The following is a 22,633-nucleotide window of genomic DNA, read 5'->3' as shown; positions in this document are numbered from 1 at the left end:
TTGGAACACAGGTTACAGGGCGTCGGAGCTTGTGTGGAGTCGCTACGGTAGGCTTATAGTAAGAGTGCAGTTGCTTATAGGAGGGATGGGGGGACGTTCTGGGCGTTAGACGAGTTAGACTGGGCGAGTAGCGTGCGGTATCGGGGGGGGGGGGACCCCACAGTGATGGGCGTGATGGGTCTTGGCGGGAGGAATTGGGGGAGGGATCCGAGGAGAGGTTGTTGTGGTCACGGGTTCAACGAACGGGGAAGGGGACAGGGCAGGGCTGACCGGGGGGAGAAAGGGGGAGTAGTAAGTAGCTCCAGGGACTTGAGGGCGGGGAGGGAGTGGACTCAACGATCTTGGGGGGAAAAGGAAAAGGGTACACTACTACGGAGGAACACTATAGGACGACGCTATATAGTTGAGTTGAGATATCAAGTCATGTGTTTGTTTGTTGAGCACACGCCGGACTCAACTGGTTTGTTTGTACTCCTAGAGAGTAGAATCCGTATTTATTGTTATAATCAATCCCACCTGCAAATATATATATATACCTATAAAAAAAAAGGGCCATCCCGAGGGTATCTATCGTTCTCTTTCTCTTCCTCTCTCTCTTCTCTTATCGAGATGGCGGTGGCTCACAACATGCAATCGACGCTGCATTCCCTTCTCTCCTCGTGTGCTTCTCTCTATTAGAGAAGTATGCTGGGATGGGCTGCCCGCTGTTCATTTCCAGATCCATTTTGCTTCAGGCATGCACGATGTCATCCCTTTCCCTTCATCTCCAACCACTCACTATCCGTCTGTTCTCCTGCTCGCAGTTCCTCAAACCAACTGCGCAACCGACACCCGAACTAACCAAGCACAGCATCCCACCACTACCCCCCTCAATCCGTCTTCCAATGCCCCGTCAAACTCCCATCCGTATCCTCCTTCCCCAAATACAGCTCAAACGCATACAACGCCATCGTCGCCGCCACATTAACCCACCTCCACACATTATTCCCCCCCGCCGCGTTTCCCCCCTGCTGCAACGTCCACCACGCCGCCGCCTGCCCGTTCTCCGACAGCGTCGAGAAGTGCTGCATCAGCAGGCTCGTGTACACCGCCACCAGGATCGACGGGCTGAACCAGCTGAGCACGCCCAAGAACCAGCCTGCGCCATCGTCATCTTCGAGAGTGGGTTCGCGCGAGAGGCCGCGGGCGCCGGAGTCCCGTACAGACGGGATGATGCGGGTTGCGGCGTAGAAGACGAAGATGCGGTAGGCGAGGGAGATGATGACGGAGGGGGTGATGGTCTGGAAGGCTGCGTGGAGGAAGGTGAAGCTTGAGTGGACGGCGGAGGGGAGGGTGGAGAGGAGGTGGATGAGGGTTGAGTAGGAAGCCATGATGATAGGTGGGAAGGGGGGAAACTCGGGCTGTGATGATTCCGCGGCTGCTGCTGCGGCGGCCGCGGCGGCTTCGGGGGAAGGGAGGTAGTCGGTGAAGATCTGGTATATGCACAGGACGACGTAGGCGAAGAGGAGGGAGCTCTCGACTGGGTTGCCGCGACCGCTGCCGATGCCCCAGGCGCAGAGGAAGACTGCGGTTGTGATCGTGACGCCGATGAGGGTGGCGTCGACGTTGCCGATCTCGGGGAAGTTCGTGATGCGCCAGAGGAAGTAGACTGAGCTCGAGATGATCGAGGCGGAGACTATGAGGAGTCCGATCTGTGGTATGTCAGTCAGCGTTGTTCAGTCGAGAACTGGTAGAGCGAGGGACTTACCATCCACGTATCACTGCGTCCTCTATTAACAAGCCACCTCGTAATCTGGCCCGCGGCCTGAATCACCAACAAGCTGCAAAACCCCTCCGCAAGCTGAAAGAACGGCGTCGAATACGTCAACACCTTATCCCAAGTCCCAACCGTCATCACATCATAGAACCCCCCCGGCCCAAAGATCCACTCCGTAATACTCGTCTCCTTCGACCTCTTCCCCCCAAACGTCTTCGCCAGCCAATCCCCCCCCGTATTCGAATCCACCGTAAACCGATTCAAACTCCAGATCAACAGCGCCGGGATGATCACCCACTGCGACACCCCCACGATCTGCACCAGCGCATACCGGAACCACGACTTCTTCGGCGTCACGATCCGTAGCGTCGAGTACGCGAAGTAGAAGCAGAACAGCGCCAGCGAGTGCGCGAGCCCGCTGTCGCGACCGCCGACATCGAAGGCGATGGGGATGGAGAGGATGATCGAGAGGAGGAAGACGATCGACGCGATGAGCCGGAAGATTAACCACATAGCGCGCTGTGGCGCCGAGCGTGCGTTGAAGCGCGCCCAGCTGGATGTGGAGGGTTGGGTGGTGTTTCGAGGTGGAAGCCGCCGTGCTGTCGTCGGTCACTGGGCAGCTCGGTGGAAAAGAGATTTTCGGGGACCTGGGGACGACGCGGGTGAGCGTGGTGTCGGTGTGTTGGCGGTGGGTTGAGTGGGAGGCAGTTAGGCCTGGTGGTGTGGTGTGGTGTGGAAATATTTTTTCTCGTTCTTGGAGTAGCTCCCCCCTCTTATCAAGCTTTATCTGGGGACAGGGGATGTTGAAGTCCGTGTTGTCGGTGAAAGGGATCAAAGGTTTCAGGCGCGTGGGCTTGGCTCTCTTTTTTGTGCGTGTGCGCCAACAACAAAAAGCGGCGTTGTGGAGATGGATAGATGAAGAGAAGAAAGATGCGGTCTGTCGGTCTTGTGTCGGTCGCGTCGTTGGTGGCTAATAAGGTACCATTTCTTTATGGGATATGGGAAAGAAGAAGAAGGCGTGGTGGAGTGTGTTTGTTGTCTGTGTGTTGTGATTTGATTGTGATTTGATGATTTGATTGTGATGGTGGTGGTGAGCCGCCTTGGGGGGCCAGATGAAGGTTCTCGTCCAATACAAGTCGCGTGTTCGTTCGTTGTTCCTGGGATAACTCTTGGGATAACTGGATAACTGGGATAACAACCTGGTTTAATCGAGATTGTCGACCCTTGTTTTCTTTGTATGGCCGCCACACAGAAAATAGGCTGGATAGGCGGGGATGGGCTGGGACAGGTGAGCATCAATTTTCCGATTCGAGGGGGTACATGGTATATCTTTAATAAATCCTCCGAAATTTACGATGGAGGTTCTTATTTTATTTACTATTATTACGACTGTACAAGGAGCTTCGAAGCTCCGTTATGAATTTGACAGCTATGCGCACCAAGCTCCGTAGTTTTTAAGTGCGCCAAGCTCGAGAATTACTCTGAAATGCTACATAATGGCCTGGAATATAAGGCGAAATGCTATATAATTACCTGAATTATAAGGCACCTATGATCAGACGCTTTGTGCGTAGTAGGTGTTTGGCGGGGTATCTTTACAAGCTCCTCGAAGCTCAAAAATAATATACTCTTCCTTCCATTCCAAGTAACCTCCTCACTTCCACCCACTACCCACAACATACAAGCAATCAATACACCACCTCCAACTTCCCACCTGACGTGTATGCTCCGGAACGCCCTCAAAATGGCCGAAACAACCGCAAAGCGTCTCAAGACCGACATCACCATCGGCACCCACAACGGGCACTTCCACGCCGACGAAGCCCTCGCAGTCTACATGCTCCGCCTCCTCCCCGCCTACCAATCCGCCAGCCTGATCCGCACGCGCGACCCCGCCCTCCTCGCAACCTGCCACACCGTCGTCGACGTCGGCGGCGAATACGACGCCACCCGCAACCTCTACGACCACCACCAGCGCACCTTCACCACCACCTTCCCCAACCGCCCCACCAAACTCTCCTCCGCGGGGCTGGTGTATATGCACTTCGGGAAGGCGATTATTGCGCAGAGCCTTGGTGTTGAGGAGTCGGCGGATGAGGTCACGATTCTTTGGAATAAGATCTATGAGGACTTCATTGAGGCCCTCGACGCTCATGACAACGGCATCAGCGCGTATGACACCAAGGCCCTCCAGGCGGCAGGCATCGAGAAGCGCTTCTCCGACGGCGGCTTCACACTCGGCGCCATGGTCGGTCGTCTGAACCCCAACTGGAACGACCCCCGCCCCTCCGACCCGGCCGCCTGGCAAGCAATCGAAGATGAGAAGTTCTCCAAGGCATCCACCAAGATCGGCGCCGAGTTCAGCAGCACCCTCTCCTACCTCACCACTTCCTGGCTCCCCGCCCGCGAAATCGTCCGCACCGCTTTCTCCAAGCGCCTCGACCACGATTCCCAAGGCAGGATCCTCGTATTCGACGGCCAATCCGTGCCCTGGAAAGACCACCTATACAGACTCGAATCGGAGCAGGGAGGCGACTCGAAGGTCGTGTACGTGCTGTACCCCGAGAGTCCGGCGGCGGGCGCGAAGTGGCGTATCCAGGCTGTGAGCGTGACGACGGATTCGTTTGAGAGCCGCAAGCCGCTGCCGGAGGGGTGGAGGGGGTTCAGGGATGAGAAGCTGGATGAGATTACGGGGGTGCCCGGGGGGGTGTTTGTGCATGCTGCGGGGTTTATTGGGGGGAATAAGACGTTTGAGGGGGCGATGGAGATGGCGAGGAAGGCGTTGGAGTAGATGTGGGGATGGGGAAATGGAGGGGGTGGTGTAGTTGATGCTATGGGGTTAAAAAGCTATATAACGTATCAAAACAATCATGGGTTGAGGGGCGTTTGGGATATAATTATTGTATGGCGTTGGGCTCTGGCAAAAAGTAGAACTCTTGATAGTTCATCATAAAAACGAAGCCCCAAAATCGCGACGAAATACTTTGACCCCCCATATTGAAGGTTCACATTTAGTAGAGCATTACAGCGATCATCGCAGTCCCATAGAGTACTAGCACATTAATAACACCCTGTTTATTTCGCGACTAAGAAGACCCGTTCGTTTCGTTGCATGAATTCAGTCTTGTGACTATAAACTAACGCCCACCCAATCCGACCCGCTGAACACGCGACAACGCATGAAAACCCCCCCATAATTCAAAACATTGTAAAACCAACCGTTGAAGTTCTCATTCAGGCAAGTAGAAAGGAAAAAGCCATTACAAAGCTTTCTGAAGCCCGTGTCTTGCCATGCGTGTGTGTTTCTTGTCACCTGGCGACGGGGTAAAACCGATATACAAGGAAAAAAGAAAGAGTGAGTGAAGTCAGAAAAAGAGCCAGTAATGGCGCGAAAAGCAAAAGTAAAGTCATCATGAATCAAGTAGACACAGCAGCAGCAGCCGTCATCGCGGTCTGCGTAAAGAACTCCAGACTACGCCCCGCCGTTCCTCCCTTCCCTTCCTCCCAATCCATCCCTCGCATCATTTCCATTCCGCAACTATTCATCCATCCATCATTTCCACAAACAAACAAAAAAGGCTTTCGGAACCCGTAAAAAACCGGCGAGTTTACAAATGACGTCCCCCCTTCCCCGACCACACTGCTTCCCCCGTCTCGACTTTGTGTGTGTGTTTTTTTTGGTTTGTTCCGTTCGCCAATTCTTTTGCTTCGGATCTGGTAATCCAGGCTTCAGGACCAAGTTACAGGTGAAATCCCTCCTCAGCCCATCATTCACACCACTCTTCTCATCAACGGACTTCCCAGCTCATCCCCTAATCGGGATCCCCTCCCCCTCCATCGGCGGCGAAACACTCTTCGTCTGCCCCCTCGGCAAATTCTCCTTCCCCTCCGCATCATCAACACTAGTCTCCCTATTCAAGAAACTACTCTCCTTCACCGGGCTCCCGCTCGCCAACCCCCCCGCAACACCCATCTGCACATTCCCATTTCCCGACCCGCCATTCACACCACTGACGCCGGGGGACGTGAGGTGCGGGATGTTCTCCGGGAGGGGGTGCTCGGAGCCGACGCTGCCGGTGTCGACGCTGGAGGCCTTGCCGGCTTTGGAGAGCGCGTAGTCGCCGCTGTCGAAGTATTTGCGCTCTTTGAGTTGCTTGGCGAGGTGGTCGGCTTTGGAGGGGAGCTTGCCGTAGAGGCGGAAGAGGCGTTGCTCGTCGGGGGTGAGGGACTGGAGAGGGAGGGAGTGTTAGTGGATGTATACCGCAAAGTGAGGAGAGTGAGTGGGGTGAGGGAGGTGAGGGAGGTGAGGGAGTATGGATTGTGTGGTGAGGTGGGGTGTTGTTTGTCGATTGTAGCGGGGTGAACTTACGGCGATGTCGACTTTGTTCTTCTGGTGGGGATTCATGGCTGCTGTTTGTTCGTTGCGAGTTGGTTTATCGGAGCAGAGGATATCGAAGGGGTTCAGATGACTGATTTATAACGGTTTACTTGTTTTAGTTGCAGGCCAAATTTGTTTTGTAAGTCGGATTGGGTGTTACGACACTTCGATGCCCTGTCGGTTGTTGTGGAGTCGTTGACGATGATGGATGGTCCCGTCCAAACAAATCGCTCGGCCACCAACCAGGGATTAGTGCCCAAGTTTGTAGCAGAATGAAATGATAGAGAGTACGAAGGGGTCTATTTCTGGCGTGATTTCGCTTCAAAGTGAAACAATGGGAATTTTGGGCTTAAGTGACCGGAAACCTCTTTTTATTCGGAGAATTTAAATGGAGTTTTGGAGATATAGATGAGGTGGGAGGTTTTGTATGACTTTTTGGTTCGTTATGCATGAGGATGGAAGTAGAAGAGGGGTTAAAGTCGAGACGTTTGGGCTCTCTCGGGAGTGGGTGGGAGTGGTGGAAGTGGGAGTGGGAGTGGTGTAAGTGGGTGGTTGATGGGGGACAGGGAGGCGTTACTGGGAGTTAACTGGCTGGTGGGATGGGAAAGTGTGGTGGGCGGTGGTTAGTGGGTTGTTTGCCGGTGGTTTGGTCCCTCGCCGTTGGAGGGGGAAAAATTCAGCCACTGAGGCTGGTGAGCCAGGCGGGATCATTGTGTGGAGACGAATTGCCGATATATTGCTAAAAAAGCTCAGTGAACAGCCCATTGACGCGGGATTACATCAAGTTTAAGGGAAAATAGGAGCAAGGAACGGGACGGAATACCTTCTAGCTTGAAGCCGGATCAAGAGTAAGAGGCATTTTTATCTCTCCCATGCAGTTTGCCCATTGAACAGACAGGATTTCACCTATTCGTTTTGTCACGGGCTAATGATTGCATAGTAGCATAGAATCTTCAGCTCACGGGACTTGCACGCTTTTTCATATATTTGAAGCCATAATTGCCACCATCACCGCCATCATCACCTTTGCATCTGCCCTACCATTTCTAGCAGATAAATCCCGCGAGGCAAACCACTCGCCAAACCCTCGGAACCAAACCCCGAGCACTCTTGCTTATATACGCGCGCCAATGGCGTCCACGGGAAAGACGTACATCGTCGAGCACCTCGACGATGAGCTCGGCGCCTGGTCAGAGTTGGAGTATATGACCATTGCCAAGGAGTCCCACGAGAACGGCGCATCCTTCTTCCTTACGTCAGTCCCAGCATCACTGGAGCTGCCGGAGCGGCTAAAAACGCTGCCTGGGTTTGTGGCGAAGCCGGAGAGCGTGGAGGAGCTGTACCCTGAGAAGAGCAGGGTGTGTCTTTTGGATCCGTCGGCGACGAAGGAGTTGGCTCCTGAGGATGGGGATACGTTTGATGTGTTTCTGTTTGGTGGTATCCTCGGTATGGCTACATTTAGATTTTGGTGGGGGTTGATAGGTTACTGACTATACAAGGTGACGATCCGCCAAGAGATCGGACTTCTGAGCTCAGAAAAAAAGGGTTTGAGGGACGCCGTTTGGGCGCTATGCAGATGACTACCGATACTGCCGTCAGAGTGACGAGAATCGTTACCCAAGATAGAAGTAAGTCCTACTCGTTCACGTGTTGACGAGATCAATTGCTGATTGCTGCGCAGCTCCTCTGGAGGAAATCCCATGGATAGACAACCCCGAGATCAAGGTTAGCAGAGTTGAGAGCGTTGAAATGCCGTTCCGCTACGTCAAGGGGAAGAACGGAGAGATTACGGTGCCTGAGGTAAGTCGAGACAGCCTTATCCTCTCGTTGCTATCACTGAACCTAGCTGACCATGCCTAGGGAATGATCGATCTGATCAAGGCAGATTCTGAAAAGGGCTTTGGAGATCTCTTTTGAGATATATAACTCTATGATGCTATTTCCAAGTTAGATATCATAGGCACGTGCCTGCTTTTATTGGCCAGGTTGGCCCAATTGGATATAGAAGGGTCAGTTACGAATGCCGAAGCCAACGGAGAGGGTATGTTGAGAGGCAGCAGAGACCCATGGACTAAAGTAGCCTTGGTATATTTATGGCCCCGTAACCTATGCATTGGATAGCTTTGGGAGCTCACTTGTACTGAAGACTGAACTGCTGTCTTGGATATCGAAAGCACAACACATGTGAAGAGGGTCGGCCTGATAGACATATATACATGCGTCCTCTAAGCATTTCCACAGCTACTATTTCTCTCACACACCCTTATTGTGTGCACATCGTGAAGGGCGTGATGACCAAATGCCAATTTCAAAATAGTATACTACCAACACCGCCACCAGGAAGTTCACCTGCAAACCCGACGCCAAGGGTGGACTTCTCTTCCATACGTAGATAAAAAAAAAACAGGAAAGCTGACGGAGGAGTCCATCAGTCACCTTTTGGAAAATATCCGAATGTACATCGCGTTGTGGGAGCCGTTGACCACGACGACCGCGCAGACACTATGCTCAAGCTGAACTAAGTATTTTGCCCTGGATGTTTCACTGTCGTAGTTCCTGCTGTTATCGTTGCTTCTCGTTGTTGTTATCTTTTCGCCGTCGCTTCACCTCACTATCGTCCTTCCTCCTACCGCCAGCCGACCTGATTGAACATATCCACGTTTCCTGCGAGAACAGATCGAACGAGGAAACGTAGTGTGTAGGGACGTGTAGAAACACGTGTGAATGCCTGGATTTTCGGTTTGAACGGTCGGACGATCTACTCAGCAGCACCTACATTTGGCTGCAGTTCTCCTTTTGGGGGTTTTTGGTCTTGTAGCGAGAGGCGAATTCCTCCCCAGATATTTTCTACCGGCCACTTTTCTGTGTATGTTCTTCGCTGGATTTCATCATATCACATTAAAGAAAGGTCTATGCTAAGTAGTGGTACATTCCGCGCCGCCATGATATATAACAGATAAAAAAAATACTCGTAGCTCGGACATGCGGCTCTGACATCCGTATGAATACTCGCCCTTCATCATTTCTCTACCCCCTTCCCTTTATCCATACCATTCCCATTGACCCTCTCATCATCATCCTCACTATCACTCCCCATATCAAAGCTCTCCTCAACCGTCGCATGCCTCTCCCCCGGCGGTCTCAAATGCAGCTCCTCCAATTCCTCATCCTCAAAACTCCCCGTCTCCACATCCGCCCTCTTATGCCTCGAATTTTCCAACCCCATCGCGCCCCTCAACCTCTCCGAGCTCCCCTCCATCGACCCGCCAAACAACCCCGTATACCCAGCCCGCTTCCTCCTGTCGCGCCAGATATACCATCCCCACGCCGCGGCCATAATCACGACGACCACCAGCGCCACCTCGCCAGACTTGTAGTACGCGCTCCACTTCGCTGCGTTGAGCTTCTCCTTCTCAGTCTCCTGCGCGAGCGTGCTGTTCGGGTGTGCGCCAACGCTCGTCTCGAGGCCTTTCTCGCCGTCGATGCGGCTATCGGTGGGTTTGCCGCCGATGTTCGCAATGTCGACCTTCATGAAACGGTCGAGCATGTCGCGTGTGCGGCGTGCGTAGTCGAAGGGGACCATGTGGCTGCTGTTGTGGAACAAGACGTAAGTGAGGTTGCGCGCCTCCTGGTAGAAGCCCGCGGTTTCGCCCTCAAAGGTCCAGGAGCGACGCGGAGCCCACGTGCCGGGGGAGACTTCGAAGCCCTTGCCGCCGTTCCATTCCATGTTGTTGATGAGGTCCTCAGTACCAATGTGGTTGCAGATCAAGTCCTGTTCGCCGGAGAAGAGGACGATTGGGACCTCGGTGAGGATTTCTGGTAGAATCTGGTAGGATGGCTTGGATTCCTTGAGGCGGATGGCACCGCCGACAACGCTGTTGCATTCGGTCCAGGCGGGTTGCTGGATCTCGCCCATATTGAGCGCTTGGAGGACGTCTGGCCGAGCAAGGTATGGCTCCACGTACTTGAGGTCCGGAGGCCAGTTCATGCCACAGCTTGGGTAGGAGTCTTTCAGGCGAATGTCGTACATGTTCACGCATTCCATCTCGCCGTTCGCGCCTTTGACCTGGGTTAACCTCAGGATCTCCTGCAGTATCCTCTCGCATTGCATTGTGTCGATGCGGTTTGCGCCGTCATTCTTGTCGAGGGCCTCAATACAGGTTTTCTGCTGAGCCTCGACTTGTTTGGCAATCTCAGTGCCTCCGGTTATGAGGCCGGATTTGTATGCATAGGACAAGTATGCCGGGTATTGGTCGATGGGCGAGATCCAGCCATTTCCGATGAGCAATCCTTTGAGGATCCATTTGTGAACCGGAGACTTCTTGTTGCGGTCCATGATAGCTTTGGCAATGTATGGGATGTGCTGACCGGCGTATGACTCGCCAGCGATATATAGCTATTGTTATTAGCCTCCAACCCCCATTGAATAGTCATGCAAAGTGTCATCAACTTACATCGTCGTGCTCATACTCTGGAAACAGCTTGTACCACTTCTCCAGAAAGATAATAAACTGATCTGCCATTTCCTGCAAGCTCTGGACGTAACTGTCCGTATCGGCGTAACTGAACCCTGTGCCCACTGGGTTATCGACAAACATAATATTTGCAAACTCATCCCAAGATCCTTCATTGTATTCGAGGGTCTTATCGTCCTTCAGTCTGTAAGGGCCAATTTCCATCAAAGCACCGTCCTCAGAACTGCACCCGGGGCCACCATTGAGCCAGATCACCGTCCGTTGCCTATTCGCAATGTGTCGGTTTTGGTAATGCCAAAAGAATAGATTGCCATTGTGTTCGGGGTCGACTTCAACAAAGCTGCAAGGCGAACAATTAGCAACGAAGTAGGCAGACACCTTGGGAGACATACCCAGCGTGCATCTTCAACAAGGGGCCCTCTGGCGCCCCAGGCAACGAATGAACAAAGTAATCCCCAGCTGACTTTTCTGCCACTGCTGTTGAGGGCAGCGACAGCATTGATAGAATCGCGCATATCGATAGACCTGTGCCCCTTAGCCCCCCAAGCGGCATCGAGGAGAGACGCATCCTTGCGCCCAGCGGCAGGTATCGCAGCTTCCAATGTCGTTTCTGTCGATAACGCGACTAATGTCTCTTCTGGCAGCGAGATATCATCGGTGTGCGAAGTTGTGTTCCCAATATTATTCTCGGGAAATTGTTGTTTCGTTGTCGTCGGAGGATGGCAATCAAAAAATGTCTAGAAAGGACAGCATACGACGCACGCTTGGGTCGTCTGGTATTAAAGCCACAGTGCCTCCAAAACCAGCCCCTCAGCCACATAAGGCGGCCTGGGCACGGACCACAAACGCGGGAAGGAAGGCCCAGGGGACTCTTGGCAGAGCGACCCCACCAGTACTCCTCCCGCTCAAAAAATCCGAGGAGATTGTTCATGATAGCACTACTTACAATAACTATAAGAAAAATAAACTATCTTTATTACTCGGGGTTGTATTGCCATGGTTATTGAAAATAATAGCAAAATTATAATTTCTGTAATCTTAAATGCTGGTATTAATTCTTCGTTACTGGCGGTTGTGCTAAAATCCCCCAAATCGACTATACCCGGCAAAGGCTTCCTACCTGTAGTTAAAGCTTATAAATCCTATTCCACTACCTAAAATCCCTAGTAACTAAGGAATTGAATGACTCTAATAGTTTCTGAGCTATTTATAGTTGCTGTGGACAGCTCGGGAACCAATAGGATTTATAGGCTGCTCTGAGCCGCTAATGGGTAATAATTCACTCCCCGTTCCAACTCTCAAGCGGCAGAGTATGCTCTGAACCTCTAATTAGCTACTATTTACAATCCTATCCTCAAAATTTAAGTAGCAGAATACGCTACTAAACCTACAACCTATCAGCACAAACCGATCGATACAAACCCAGCTATCAACCATAGCCAAGACTCTCTATTCTCTGTCTAAGATGGCTCCATCCCTGGAATCTCTGAGCGTTGAGCTACTAGACAATATCGTCAGCTCCATAGAGCCCCGTTCAGCTCTGTTCCAGCTTGCGCTAGTTTCTAAGAAATACAACTCGTTAGCGACATCCCATCTTTACCGTCATATATTCCTGGACTCAGACTGCCCGGACGGTGGCATCAGGCATATGCTTCCCTTCGCGTTTATTATTCTGCAAAAGCCGCACATTGCGTCTCTTGTCAGAACGTTCACATTCCGTGGGCATTTTCACGATGAAGAGAATCTTACGTTTGCTCCTAACAACGAGGAGGAAGACGACAGACGGCTGCCGTGGCCCAACCATGTAGAGCGCAGTGATCTCCTCAGGGGACTTATTAAGAGAATTTCCCATTCACAAGATGAAGAGGAAGAATGGAATGAAGCCGTTCTATCTCAATACGCACCTGTCGACGATGCTATCTTGTCACTACTACTGATATCTTTACCAAACCTACGTCTGCTCGACTTGGAAATCACCACCTTTCAGCTCAACTTCCTTGCACGCACCTTCAACAGGGTTGCCTCCTCACAGGCGCCATTTATCACCGACCCGCCTTTCGCCCGTCTTACGGACATTATGTTGACCGGGAGTGATGATATTTATCCAGCGCAATATGTTCTTTTCACAGCATGTTGTAGACTACCATCGATTAAGAGGCTCTACGGGAACCGACTTGGAGTTGAGGATGACCGAGCTCAGCTACGTACGCTCACTGGCGCCACTACAATCGAGACGTTGGAGCTCCGCCACTCGAAACTACACGATGATGACCTCCATGTCATACTTAGACCTCTGAAGTCCCTACAAACACTTATATACCACATTGGAAACCCTTATGCTAGAACTACTGTTCGCACGCGCGATATCCTCTCTGCATTTGCAATCCACGCCACCTCCCTCCGTCGCCTTGCCATTGATCACGAGGATGAACATCCATTCTACTTTTATCCGGAGGCCGACAGCGGCGACCGCGCCGAGCCACTCTCTTTCGTCGGCTTTACTGCCCTCACTCACTTGCGTGTGGCTCCTGTCTTCCTCTTCGGACGTACGGTCCTTATAGATTATATTGAGCCTGGGTCTCTAGAGGAGGACCAGATGTTAAATATTCTACGGGTGGCATTCCCTCCGAATCTGAAGAGTCTATACGTTACCCATGCAGGTTATATGTTCCTCGGTGCGCAAGATGGGATGGAGAGGGCGTTCGAAATACTACTTCGTCACAAGGAATGCATTCCCAACCTACATGAGCTGGTATTCGAGGGTCCATTTGCAGACAAAGAGAGTATCCGACGTGTGGGGCAGTTGATAAGCCTTGCCGAGGAGGTGGGAGTGAGTGCCAGCGCAGTGTCCCTTCAAGAAAATTCATATGTGAAAGAGAGAGGGTGGGGGTGGGATGAGGAGGTGAGCTTCGAAATGTGCGTGCACAACAGAATGGGGGAGAGGGTACAGGTATTGCCAAAGACTGTAGTGGCGACGGGAGGGGGTGATAGCGGGAATAAGTAACGGCAAAGAGAAGAAAGTGGTGAGAACAAGAAGCAACGATAATATAATAAGAGCTATGACAACGAGAATCAACGGCAATCAACGGCAACAATCGTTTTGAGCGCGCAAGCCTCGGCCAAGTTCATCACACAGGTGCTCGCTGTATGGTTCCGGTGGTTGCTCATGCGCTCATATGGTTTAACGCTGAAGCCGACTTCCGAGAAGAGCATGTCTTTCCTAGCCAATACGCCATCGAGGGTTATGTGGTGTGTCGCACTCTTAATCCCATCACGATTTCCCTCTCCGAGATCGTGATATCCCGGCTTGCTTGCTCCTACATCGACTTTGGTTGTGGCCAGTAGTGCCCGTCAGTCTGCTTTTTTACTTGGCATCGACACTTCGTCCTGTATTTCTTGAATAACTTCAGCATGTTGGTTTTGTTACTATGGTTTTTGGGAGGTGGTAGAAGACAGACGGGATGGTGAATGGTGCGAACGAACTCAGAACCCGTGTTTCTAAATTCTAGGCTGGGGATATCGAGGAAGTGGGAAGGTTGGATGGGGTTTTATGATGCTAGCGATTTTGCCGCAGAGTTGGAGTATGGGGATTTGATTTTGACTGTGTACGATATGGAAGGGAGACGGGAGTTATATTCTCTTTCTGTACTTGCATTTTGGCGATCACATCCTCTACTTCATGATTGCGATACGAATGAGATAAACTTATTTGACTTTTCTTCGATGTGATATGATAGGTTGCAAGGACTTGTATAGTGAAGTGTTTGATTAAAAATTTCTCAAACAAAAAATATGATATCACGGCAAAGGAAGCTTTGGACTCGGAAGAAGAGTGCGCGGACTGGATTTTTAGAGACTCTTTATATCTTAGAACTCAAACTCTTTGGCAACGCCCCATCTGTGCCGGTATTCCTCGGCTCAAACTGCCTGGATGATGGCAACAGATACATGCTTTCATTTACGCTGCGTGATCAACGGTGACACTCGCCTTTGGCTCGCAGTTGGCTTGAAAGGTGGTGGGAGCAGCTGGTGGTAATAGTAAGTAGCTGACAGTGAGAATAGCCTGGCAGCAAATGAAGCACCGACAAGAAGCAACAACAACGAAAGGAATTTCCACGTCCGGATCACGAATCTCTGGATTGCTACCTGGTATTCTTGGAAAGCTCGAACATCGGGGTGCTGAGCAATGTCCGGATGATTGCCGCTGATAACGGCTTGAACTACAGTTGCGGGTATCTCAAGCAGGATTTGATATCCAGTGGCCTTGTGAGACAAGTCAGAGGGTAGTTAGACTTATATATTTGTGTCTGGGCGACGCATCCGTCATTCCACGATTCCAATACGAGTGTGAGGAGCGGCAGCTGGGAGATGTTCATTCTCAATAAACTTCTGGTATTCCCTTTCGGGTAAAGTCCCCTCTTCTTATCTCACTTTCCTCCTGTCAGCAACAACTTCCTCCCCGCCCAATCCCAGTGCAACCTATATTTGCGATAGCCTCAAATATACCCCAACAACAATCTTCTGCCCCGTCTTCGACGAGTTCTGTGCGATATCCACAAATGACTGTGCGTAGTGACGGGGTTTGTCAATGGGAAAGTTGTGGTTGTGCAGAAAGTTCCTTTCACTGATCCATATTCTTGTAGGAGTCATTAACATCGTTAGAGCTATCCGCCCAAAAAGGATGGAGAGCTATCTATCTGTCGAATCAGTCAAATTCTGATTCTAATACCTATACAACTTCTCAACAGTCTGCCCACCAACAGCCCCCCTCTTCAAAATCCTGCGATTCAGCATCCTATAGTAAAGCCCAAGAGCCACAGATCCCACCGCAACAAAGAACAACATCCCAGCATTAACCCAGTGACCAGTTGGATACCCCCTTTTCGCCTCATCCGCAGTATAGATCCAAACCCCCGTGATCTGACCCGGAGCACCAAACGAGATGTTGAGAGCGATGGCGAGACCGGTCGCGGCTGTGCTTTGTACGTTCGAGGAGAGCCAGCCAAGCAGGGGCGGGATGGTGGCAAATGCTCCCGAACAGGCGACGATGAGGCAGCCGTACCGTTTCTGGTTTGGAGGTTAGGTGGTTGGAATGGGGGTATTATTATAATTGGGCAGGCACGTACTTGGTAGGCAGTGGCGGGGAGGAGAGCGCTAGCCATGAAAGCGCATGCGCCGACGAGGGCAGCGCCAGCGGTGTGGAGGCCGCGGGCGTTGTAATGGTCGGCAGACCATGAGACGAAAATCGTCACGACATCTGAATCAACCGTCAGTTACTGTTTCTTGGGTGGATTGCCAAATGCAGAAGAGACTTACAAGCAACAGCGTATGGCGACACAGTCATCAGCTGGGCCTCAAGGTTGGCATAACCCAGTCCAGCGGTAATACTTGGCGTAAACAGAGATAGTGACGAGAATGGGACAGAAATGCCGAAGTAGATCTACTTCCAGTCAGAGCGATTCGAGAGGATGCGAATTAGAATTCTTACCGCGAAATGAGCATACAGGCGCCAGTCGGTCAATGTAGACTTAGCTTGAGCCCAAGTCAAGCTCTCACCGTGACTGTGGGATCCTTCAACACGGAGGCGCTCAACGGCAAGAGCACGTTCCTCGACCGTGAGCCATGTAGCGGTCTCGGGATAGTCGGGCAGGAAGAAGAAGACGGCTACGGAGGACAAAACACTCGGGATGCCCTCGATGATAAACAGCCACCTCCAGGCGGAGAGACCACCAGCCTGATCCATGTGGCCGATACCATATGCCAATGCACCACCGAAGGCTCCAGCCAAGGTTGCAGATGCTAGGATAATGGCAACTCTCATCGATCTTTCTTCAGTTCGATACCAGAAGGTCAGATAGTACACTAATCCAGGGAAGAGACCTGCTTCGAAAACGCCGAGTAGGAACCGCACTGCAGTGACGGAGGCGTATGATTGGGCTCCACCGAGACCAACGGTCATGACTCCCCAGGAGAACATGAGAAAGGCAATCCATTTGCTCGGGCTGAACTTTTTCAAGAAGTAGTTGGATGGGACTTCGAAAACGGCATAGGCGACAAGGAAGACCATTAGTGCGATTCTTTCGCCTTGTTAGAGACAAGTCATCAAATCGAGGAGGGTTAAACTACTCACGTGAACTGATACGAAGTCATTCCTGTGTCGGAAAGAAGATCATGGTGGACGTTGGAATTCAATGTTTTGGCATTGCCTTTCAGAAGTCAGCACATGATCAGAAGATGGTAGTGAGGATGTTTTACCAATATTTGATCTGTCAAGGTAGCAGAGCAGGTAAATCCCCGCAGATAGAGGTACAATGCGCAAATCCTGCTTGAAAATGAGTGCTTTGTCTGCGGCTGTTTTTGCGACAGGAGCCTCGATAATTCCGGTGGCGTTCTCTTCCAGGCCATCGTTATCACTTGTGGCGGCAGGCTCCGGTGAGGCCTTTTCGTCGACAAATGTGGCCATATTGATAGTAATGTCAGCGATAAGACTGAAAACTGGTCAGGATTTATGTCAGAAGCTCCAGCGATGCTGAAATGAGGGGAAGCATGTGGCATATGTTATCTCGCGTGCAGCTGGGATTATTGTTGAGGTGGAGCGCAGGTGATGGAGTCGAGCAATATCTGCCGAAGGAATGGCATGTGTGGGGTCGGAAGAGTGCCATCCCCACATCCCACCTCCCCTTTCGCAAGCTTGCTTGACGCGTCGTGGAACATTTCCGCGACCTGGTGCTCCCAATCGTACTACTGCAGATCCGCTTCGGTGTTGTCGGGGTTCATCGGCGCGAAAGACCCCACATCAACGCGGGTGTTCTCGATTGGGGTATTTCCAACAGGGGTATTCCCAATTGGGGCATTATCAACCAGAGTATTTGGACGAATTTGATAGTGTCTGGCCGATAGATAAACAGGCTGGGTTTCTTTCTGCACTGTATTTTGGTGTATTCATTCTTTGATTCACACTTATAATACGAATGCGAGAGGTGTATTATTATATTAAGCTTTTCTTCGATGTGGTATCGTAAGTCGCAAGGACTAGTATTGTGAAGTGTGTTAATAAACAATTTTTAAATGTTTCAGCTCTATAATGATCGCATATTTTTGAATATATACTAAGTCGAGCGGCCAAGCAGATTTCAGACTCGGAAGATCAGGGCGATGATTGGATTTTTACATCACCAACTATATATGTATTAGAAACCCCCATCTGTACAGGGATAAATTCCTCAATCCAGACTGATCGGATGGTGGCATCAGGCATATGCTTCCTTTTACGTTTCATGGTCAACGACCGCACTCCTCTTTGGTTCCAAGTTGGCATCTTACGGCTCGTATACTTGTATGGTAGTGGAAACTGCGGTCGGTGAGAACAGGCGGCCGACGGCGAGAATAGCTCGGCAGCAGTAAAGCGCTAACGAGAAACAACGGCAACAACAGGAATTACGGCGGCGAAATTGTGTTAGGCAACTCTGTGGTTTGGCTCGAACGGTTTGCTACGTGCTGGGTAAACACGCGCCCTAAGTTCTGCCGAAGAACCTCCGCTCCCGTATAGTATTGGAGTCCATCGTAATGAAGTTGGTCTGGGATGAATTGGAGGGAAACGGGTTTTATATACTCTTTCTATATTGGTATTTTTGGAAATCACATCCTTCACGTCATTCTTGAGAATGGAGCCGTACTCGAGCTGGAAAGTCTCCATTTTCTGTAAACGTCTAGTATTTTACCTTCGTCCAAAACGATCCACCTCTCATCATCTCCTCTCTCTGTCCACTCCTTCCAGCTCATCGCCCACCTTATAACTGCGACAACCCGGAATCTACCACCATCATCAGCTCAAGTCCCCATTTCACCCATCCCAGACACAGAAATGGAAGGGAAAACTCACCAACAACGATCTTCTGGCCCGTCATGGACGAGTTCCGTGCAGTATCTATGAATGACTGCGCGCAGTCTTCAAGGTCCGTCTATCCACTCATCAACACAGCTTCTTCCTGACTTGATCTTGGATAACTCACCACTTTCTTCAAGTACGCCCTCTCCTCCATGAACTTGATTGTCGCCTCAGGGTATTTCTGGCCCTGCATTCACATATTAGCATCATAACATCCTTCCCCCCTTTTCCACCCCACCCCTTCCTCCACCTTCCCCCCCTTCAAACAGCCCCCACCCAAGCAAAAAGAAAACACATTACTCACCCACTCCGTCAAAAGCAACCCGGGACAAACCGCATTACACCTAACCTTCGGCCCCTGACTCGCCGCAAACACCCTCATCAACTGCAACTGCGCCGCCTTCGTCACACAATACGGCAAGCTGCTCCCCGACACCGCCATCCCCGCAATCGACGAGGTCATGATGAACGATCCGCCCTCGGGGTTCGCGTTGAAAGTTGGCAAGGCGGTGCGAAGGAGGTAGTTCTGCGCTTTAACGTTGACGGCGTAGCAGGTGTCCCAGTCGGCGGCGGTGGTGGCGTGGAGGTCGTGGATGGAGGAGAAGCGCGTCCAGCCCTGTGGGATCCCATGTCAACGGTCAGCAAACAATCTTACAGTTTTGATCCCGGTTGATAGGGGGAAAAGGGGGGGGGGGAATGGGAGGACAAACGGCATTCGAAATAATCACATCCAACCCCCCCAACTTCGCAATCGACTCCTCAACAACCCTCACGCAATCGGCTTCGAGCCCCATATCCCCCTGCACCACAAAAGCCTTGACTCCATACTCCTTCTCAATCGTCTTCGCGATCTCCTCAGCGGCCGCGGCGCTGGACACGTAGTTGATGACTAGGTTCGCGCCTTCTTTGGCGAATTTGTCGCAGATGAGTGCGCCTAGGCCGCTTGGGGGGTGTTAGCTACTTTTGTTCATGCGTAGTAATTAGTCCACGTCCAGTTTGGGGTTGTGAGTCCAAATCGTGGTGTTGAGAGGGAGGTGCTGGTGCTGGATACCCCGCAAGGTCACAATCGCAGCCGACCACCGGCCCGAGCTGAGAGATAAAAAGATGACAAAACATACCGCGAACCCCCCGTCACGAGGACGTTACGACCCTTAAGTTCATATGGCATCTTTCCTATCCTCTCTTTTTCAATTCCTTCAAACTGCGTAAATTATGCGGTATATGCGGTATATGTGAAGTTGTGTGTTGTGCTGTTGTTAAAATATAGATAGGGGAACATATATAGTGGGGGGAAACGCGGGGGGATATGAGAACACCGCGGCTCGTCAGCCTTGCCCCACTTCCGCAATCCCCGAATGGCATAGCCTAAGCCGACCGAGGAGGCGGCGGTTCTCGACGGACGTCGGTCTGTGGGTGTGGGGAGGTGATTGTATTGGATTGGATTGGATTGGATTGGATTGGATTGTATGGCATAATACGGTACGACTACAGTATCACCAGTAGACAGCAGTGGTGGTGCAACGACAAAGCTGTATTGGATGCGGGGTAAGCCGGTGTTTGTGCCTCTGTACGCCCAGGCGGTCGAGTTCGAGAAGGCGGGGTTATTTGGAACACAATTGCACCAGGCCGTTGTGGACGGGAGATGACGAGAGGGTGAGAGGGTACAGGAGAGTTGAGTTATTTTCATATCGTTACACCGAGCTGTCATTCCCCTTCCAGCCCCGTTGAAAGTGGGAGTGCAGCACGCGGATTCATGGCGAGATGGGAGGCAGGCGGGTTACTGAGCAATGCATCTTGCTTTGAGAGCTATCATCAACGTAGTTCTAGTGTTACAATTCCTCTTCATCCATCCGCTTCCTCTCTGTCCATCACTCAAAACCAGGCTATAAGCCGTGCCCCCCGTCCACCAGCAGACATATCCATTCATCCAGTCCGACCAGCAGAAAAAACACACGCGAGAACCCCATTCCCACATGTGCGTGAGGACTAGCAGCCCACCTCTTCATCTAAATCCCCTTCTTTCCCCCCTCCTCATCCGCAACACTCCCTCCACTCTCCGAGCTCTCAGCCGTCGTAACCCGACTCGCACCCTCCATATCGTCCTCGGGGCGCGCGCCGTGGATGTCCTCCTCGAACACTGGGTCGGGTTCGAATTGCTCGAATTTGGTCTTGAAATCTTTGAGGCCGGCGGCGTAGGAGGAGCTGTTGGAGCGGCGGCGGGCGTTGGTGATGTTGAAGCCTTCGTCTTGGATTTCTTCGCCGTCGATGCCCCTGTGGGTGGGTGGTGTGTTAGTGTGGGGTTTTTGAAGATGGAGGGGGAGTTGGAGGGAAGGACGAAGGAGGTGGGTTGGGTTGGAGGGAGGAAGGGAGGGAGGCAGGGAGGGATTGAAAGGAGGGAGAGATGGACGGCAAGAGAGAGAGAGGGATGTGGATAAGCTTACCAGTTTCCTCTACCACCACCATTCTTCTTCGTCTTCTTCGGATCAGCATCAACATGACCTGCCTTGGCAAAGTAGCGTGGTAGATGCTCCTCAGCACTCGCAGTGCCATCAGCGAGACCCGCGTGGTCGCGGTCGTTGAGCTTGTGGGATCGAGTCACTGTTGATAAGGTTGTTAGCTACCTGTTTCCACTCTCGTTTCAAGCACAGCTCTGCACTCCTCGAGACTTCTCTGGATGTCGATGAAGCTGCTTGGGGATCAAGATGAGGTGGAACTCCTCGGCGTTGTGTCACCCAGCTCACTCATCAGGACAAACGTGGTGCAACTTACTGATTGAGAAGGGTGTTGGGAGATCTGTTTCGTGTATTGTGAGTATAGTATCAGGGTGGAGATGGAAAATCAATTGGATTCGCTTCGTCTGATGTATGTTGATTGTTTCTAGTCGGAGTTGTTCTGATTGAAGCAGTAGAAGGGTAAGAAGGAGGGGATGAGTTATGGAGGCTGACGTTGAGGGGTGAGGTGGTGCTGCGTGTGTATAGGAGGTGGAGGCGAGCCGGGGTGGTGGTGGTGGTTGAGCGGAAGACGCCTTTGGAGGTATGTCTGAGTATGTTGTGTGTATGTCTGGGTATGGGATACTTGTATGTGTGTATTGGTACAAAGAAAAGAGGTTATAGAGATAGCAACTGCGAATGGGAAGGAAGTGCCGGTTATATACTTATACTATATACTATAAGTTACCATGGAACGGATTGAAGCTCTATTGGAGGTTATCGTTGGTTGTTGAGCTAAAGTCCCCAGTACCTCCTCCCGGGTTACAGCCGATGGAAGGATACAGACTCCATACAGACCGGGGCCGTGATCACAGTGATCGCGTGAGAGAGCGAGGTGATGACATGTCCCCACCAAACTGCACCAAACTGCACCAAACCACCCAAAATCCCCCTCGTACACCTCCACAAAGCTTTAACCTGTACCTGTTCAAGTACCTGAGACCTATTAGGTCTGGGTGCAAGGACGGAGGTAGGGAGGTCATGTGAGCACGGTTTTGTGTGAGTCAATTGGTTATTATTGGGGGAGGAGGAGAGGCACCAGTAGGTAGGTGTGCAGAGGGACAAAGGGAGGGTGCATTGGAATGTATGTGTGTATTGGGTGGGGTGGCGATGATGTTATGCTGTTTAGTACGGTACAGTCAATTCTATGCCGTTTGTTCGCATTGATGGGATTCTATTTACTGGCAGTACAGTTGCAATACTGTTTCAGTACAATCACCCATATAGACACCTATATATACACCTATACAAACACCCTTATAACATCACGCAATCACCATACAACACCCATACAAACACCCTCAACCCCCAAACCCCCCCATCCCCAGCTCACCAAAGCACACGACCCTCCCCCGCCTTTTCGACCTCAGCGACCCACATAAATTGAGGGGTGGGTGCTGGTGCAGAGTGGGTCCCAATCGCCAGCTCTACTCCCTACGCCTTCCCACATTCGGATTAGCCACCTTGACTCAGAACCCTCTCACTCCAGCAGCATCGACAGTATTGAATCACGATGACCGCTTGTTTTGTTGCCTGAGGACGCTAAAGGACCAAGAGGACCCTCGCACCCTTGTATACTGTACCGCGTCTGCTCTAGGGCCGTTTTCCCCCGCCCCACCTTACTATACCTTTGGCCCGGATACGTGG

General features: G+C 51.5%; 9 protein-coding genes across 9 annotated transcripts; 3 read left to right on the top strand and 6 right to left on the bottom strand.

Annotated features, from left to right (window-relative positions):
• Positions 1-461: 461 nt before the first annotated feature.
• On the bottom strand, positions 462-3,146 carry VE01_07040 (uncharacterized protein). The gene is made up of 2 exons (XM_018276476.2): positions 1,748-3,146; positions 462-1,691 (listed from the first exon to the last, which is right to left on the bottom strand). The coding sequence occupies exons 1-2, from the start codon at positions 2,267-2,269 to the stop codon at positions 870-872; spliced, it is 1,344 nt and encodes a 447-aa protein (XP_018127847.1). The 5' UTR covers positions 2,270-3,146; the 3' UTR covers positions 462-869.
• Positions 3,147-3,272: 126 nt separating this feature from the next.
• VE01_07039 (uncharacterized protein) lies at positions 3,273-4,830 on the top strand. The gene has a single exon (XM_018276475.2). The coding sequence runs from the start codon at positions 3,480-3,482 to the stop codon at positions 4,545-4,547; it is 1,068 nt and encodes a 355-aa protein (XP_018127905.2). The 5' UTR covers positions 3,273-3,479; the 3' UTR covers positions 4,548-4,830.
• Positions 4,831-5,561: 731 nt separating this feature from the next.
• Positions 5,562-6,161, bottom strand: VE01_07038 (uncharacterized protein; the record flags this gene model as incomplete). The annotated part of the gene is made up of 2 exons (XM_018276474.1): positions 5,562-5,984; positions 6,126-6,161. The coding sequence occupies 2 exons, from the start codon at positions 6,159-6,161 to the stop codon at positions 5,562-5,564; spliced, it is 459 nt and encodes a 152-aa protein (XP_018127897.1).
• Positions 6,162-6,884: 723 nt separating this feature from the next.
• Positions 6,885-8,376, top strand: VE01_07037 (uncharacterized protein). The gene is made up of 5 exons (XM_018276473.2): positions 6,885-6,982; positions 7,075-7,580; positions 7,634-7,762; positions 7,816-7,934; positions 7,995-8,376. The coding sequence occupies exons 2-5, from the start codon at positions 7,265-7,267 to the stop codon at positions 8,049-8,051; spliced, it is 621 nt and encodes a 206-aa protein (XP_018127903.1). The 5' UTR covers positions 6,885-6,982; positions 7,075-7,264; the 3' UTR covers positions 8,052-8,376.
• A 609-nt stretch (positions 8,377-8,985) lies between these two features.
• KEX1 (Cell death protease) lies at positions 8,986-11,460 on the bottom strand. The gene is made up of 3 exons (XM_018276472.2): positions 11,002-11,460; positions 10,589-10,949; positions 8,986-10,530 (listed from the first exon to the last, which is right to left on the bottom strand). The coding sequence occupies exons 1-3, from the start codon at positions 11,175-11,177 to the stop codon at positions 9,154-9,156; spliced, it is 1,914 nt and encodes a 637-aa protein (XP_018127904.1). The 5' UTR covers positions 11,178-11,460; the 3' UTR covers positions 8,986-9,153.
• Positions 11,461-11,924: 464 nt separating this feature from the next.
• Positions 11,925-14,451, top strand: VE01_07035 (uncharacterized protein). The gene has a single exon (XM_018276471.2). It carries the CDS (start codon positions 12,075-12,077, stop codon positions 13,611-13,613), a length of 1,539 nt encoding a protein of 512 aa, XP_018127902.1. The 5' UTR covers positions 11,925-12,074; the 3' UTR covers positions 13,614-14,451.
• A 780-nt stretch (positions 14,452-15,231) lies between these two features.
• Positions 15,232-17,310, bottom strand: VE01_07034 (uncharacterized protein). Its single transcript, XM_018276470.2, has 6 exons — positions 16,865-17,310; positions 16,740-16,815; positions 16,098-16,686; positions 15,926-16,049; positions 15,736-15,866; positions 15,232-15,676 (listed from the first exon to the last, which is right to left on the bottom strand). Exons 1-6 carry the CDS (start codon positions 17,070-17,072, stop codon positions 15,332-15,334), a joined length of 1,473 nt encoding a protein of 490 aa, XP_018127889.1. The 5' UTR covers positions 17,073-17,310; the 3' UTR covers positions 15,232-15,331.
• Positions 17,311-18,215: 905 nt separating this feature from the next.
• On the bottom strand, positions 18,216-19,777 carry VE01_07033 (uncharacterized protein). The gene is made up of 6 exons (XM_018276469.2): positions 19,616-19,777; positions 19,208-19,439; positions 18,802-19,113; positions 18,622-18,684; positions 18,492-18,570; positions 18,216-18,422 (listed from the first exon to the last, which is right to left on the bottom strand). Exons 1-6 carry the CDS (start codon positions 19,663-19,665, stop codon positions 18,400-18,402), a joined length of 759 nt encoding a protein of 252 aa, XP_018127900.1. The 5' UTR covers positions 19,666-19,777; the 3' UTR covers positions 18,216-18,399.
• Positions 19,778-20,077: 300 nt separating this feature from the next.
• Positions 20,078-21,630, bottom strand: VE01_07032 (uncharacterized protein). The gene is made up of 3 exons (XM_059463851.1): positions 21,267-21,630; positions 20,939-21,095; positions 20,078-20,768 (listed from the first exon to the last, which is right to left on the bottom strand). Coding segments are annotated over exons 1-3 (423 nt in total). The 5' UTR covers positions 21,268-21,630; the 3' UTR covers positions 20,078-20,503.
• Positions 21,631-22,633: the final 1,003 nt, after the last annotated feature.

This window comes from Pseudogymnoascus verrucosus (assembly GCF_001662655.1).
Source record: "Pseudogymnoascus verrucosus strain UAMH 10579 unplaced genomic scaffold scaffold_41, whole genome shotgun sequence".
Classification (NCBI taxonomy): Eukaryota; Fungi; Ascomycota; class Leotiomycetes; order Thelebolales; family Thelebolaceae; genus Pseudogymnoascus; species Pseudogymnoascus verrucosus.
Note: the sequence above shows the minus strand (reverse complement) of the source record. Positions and strands in the feature narration are given on the sequence as shown.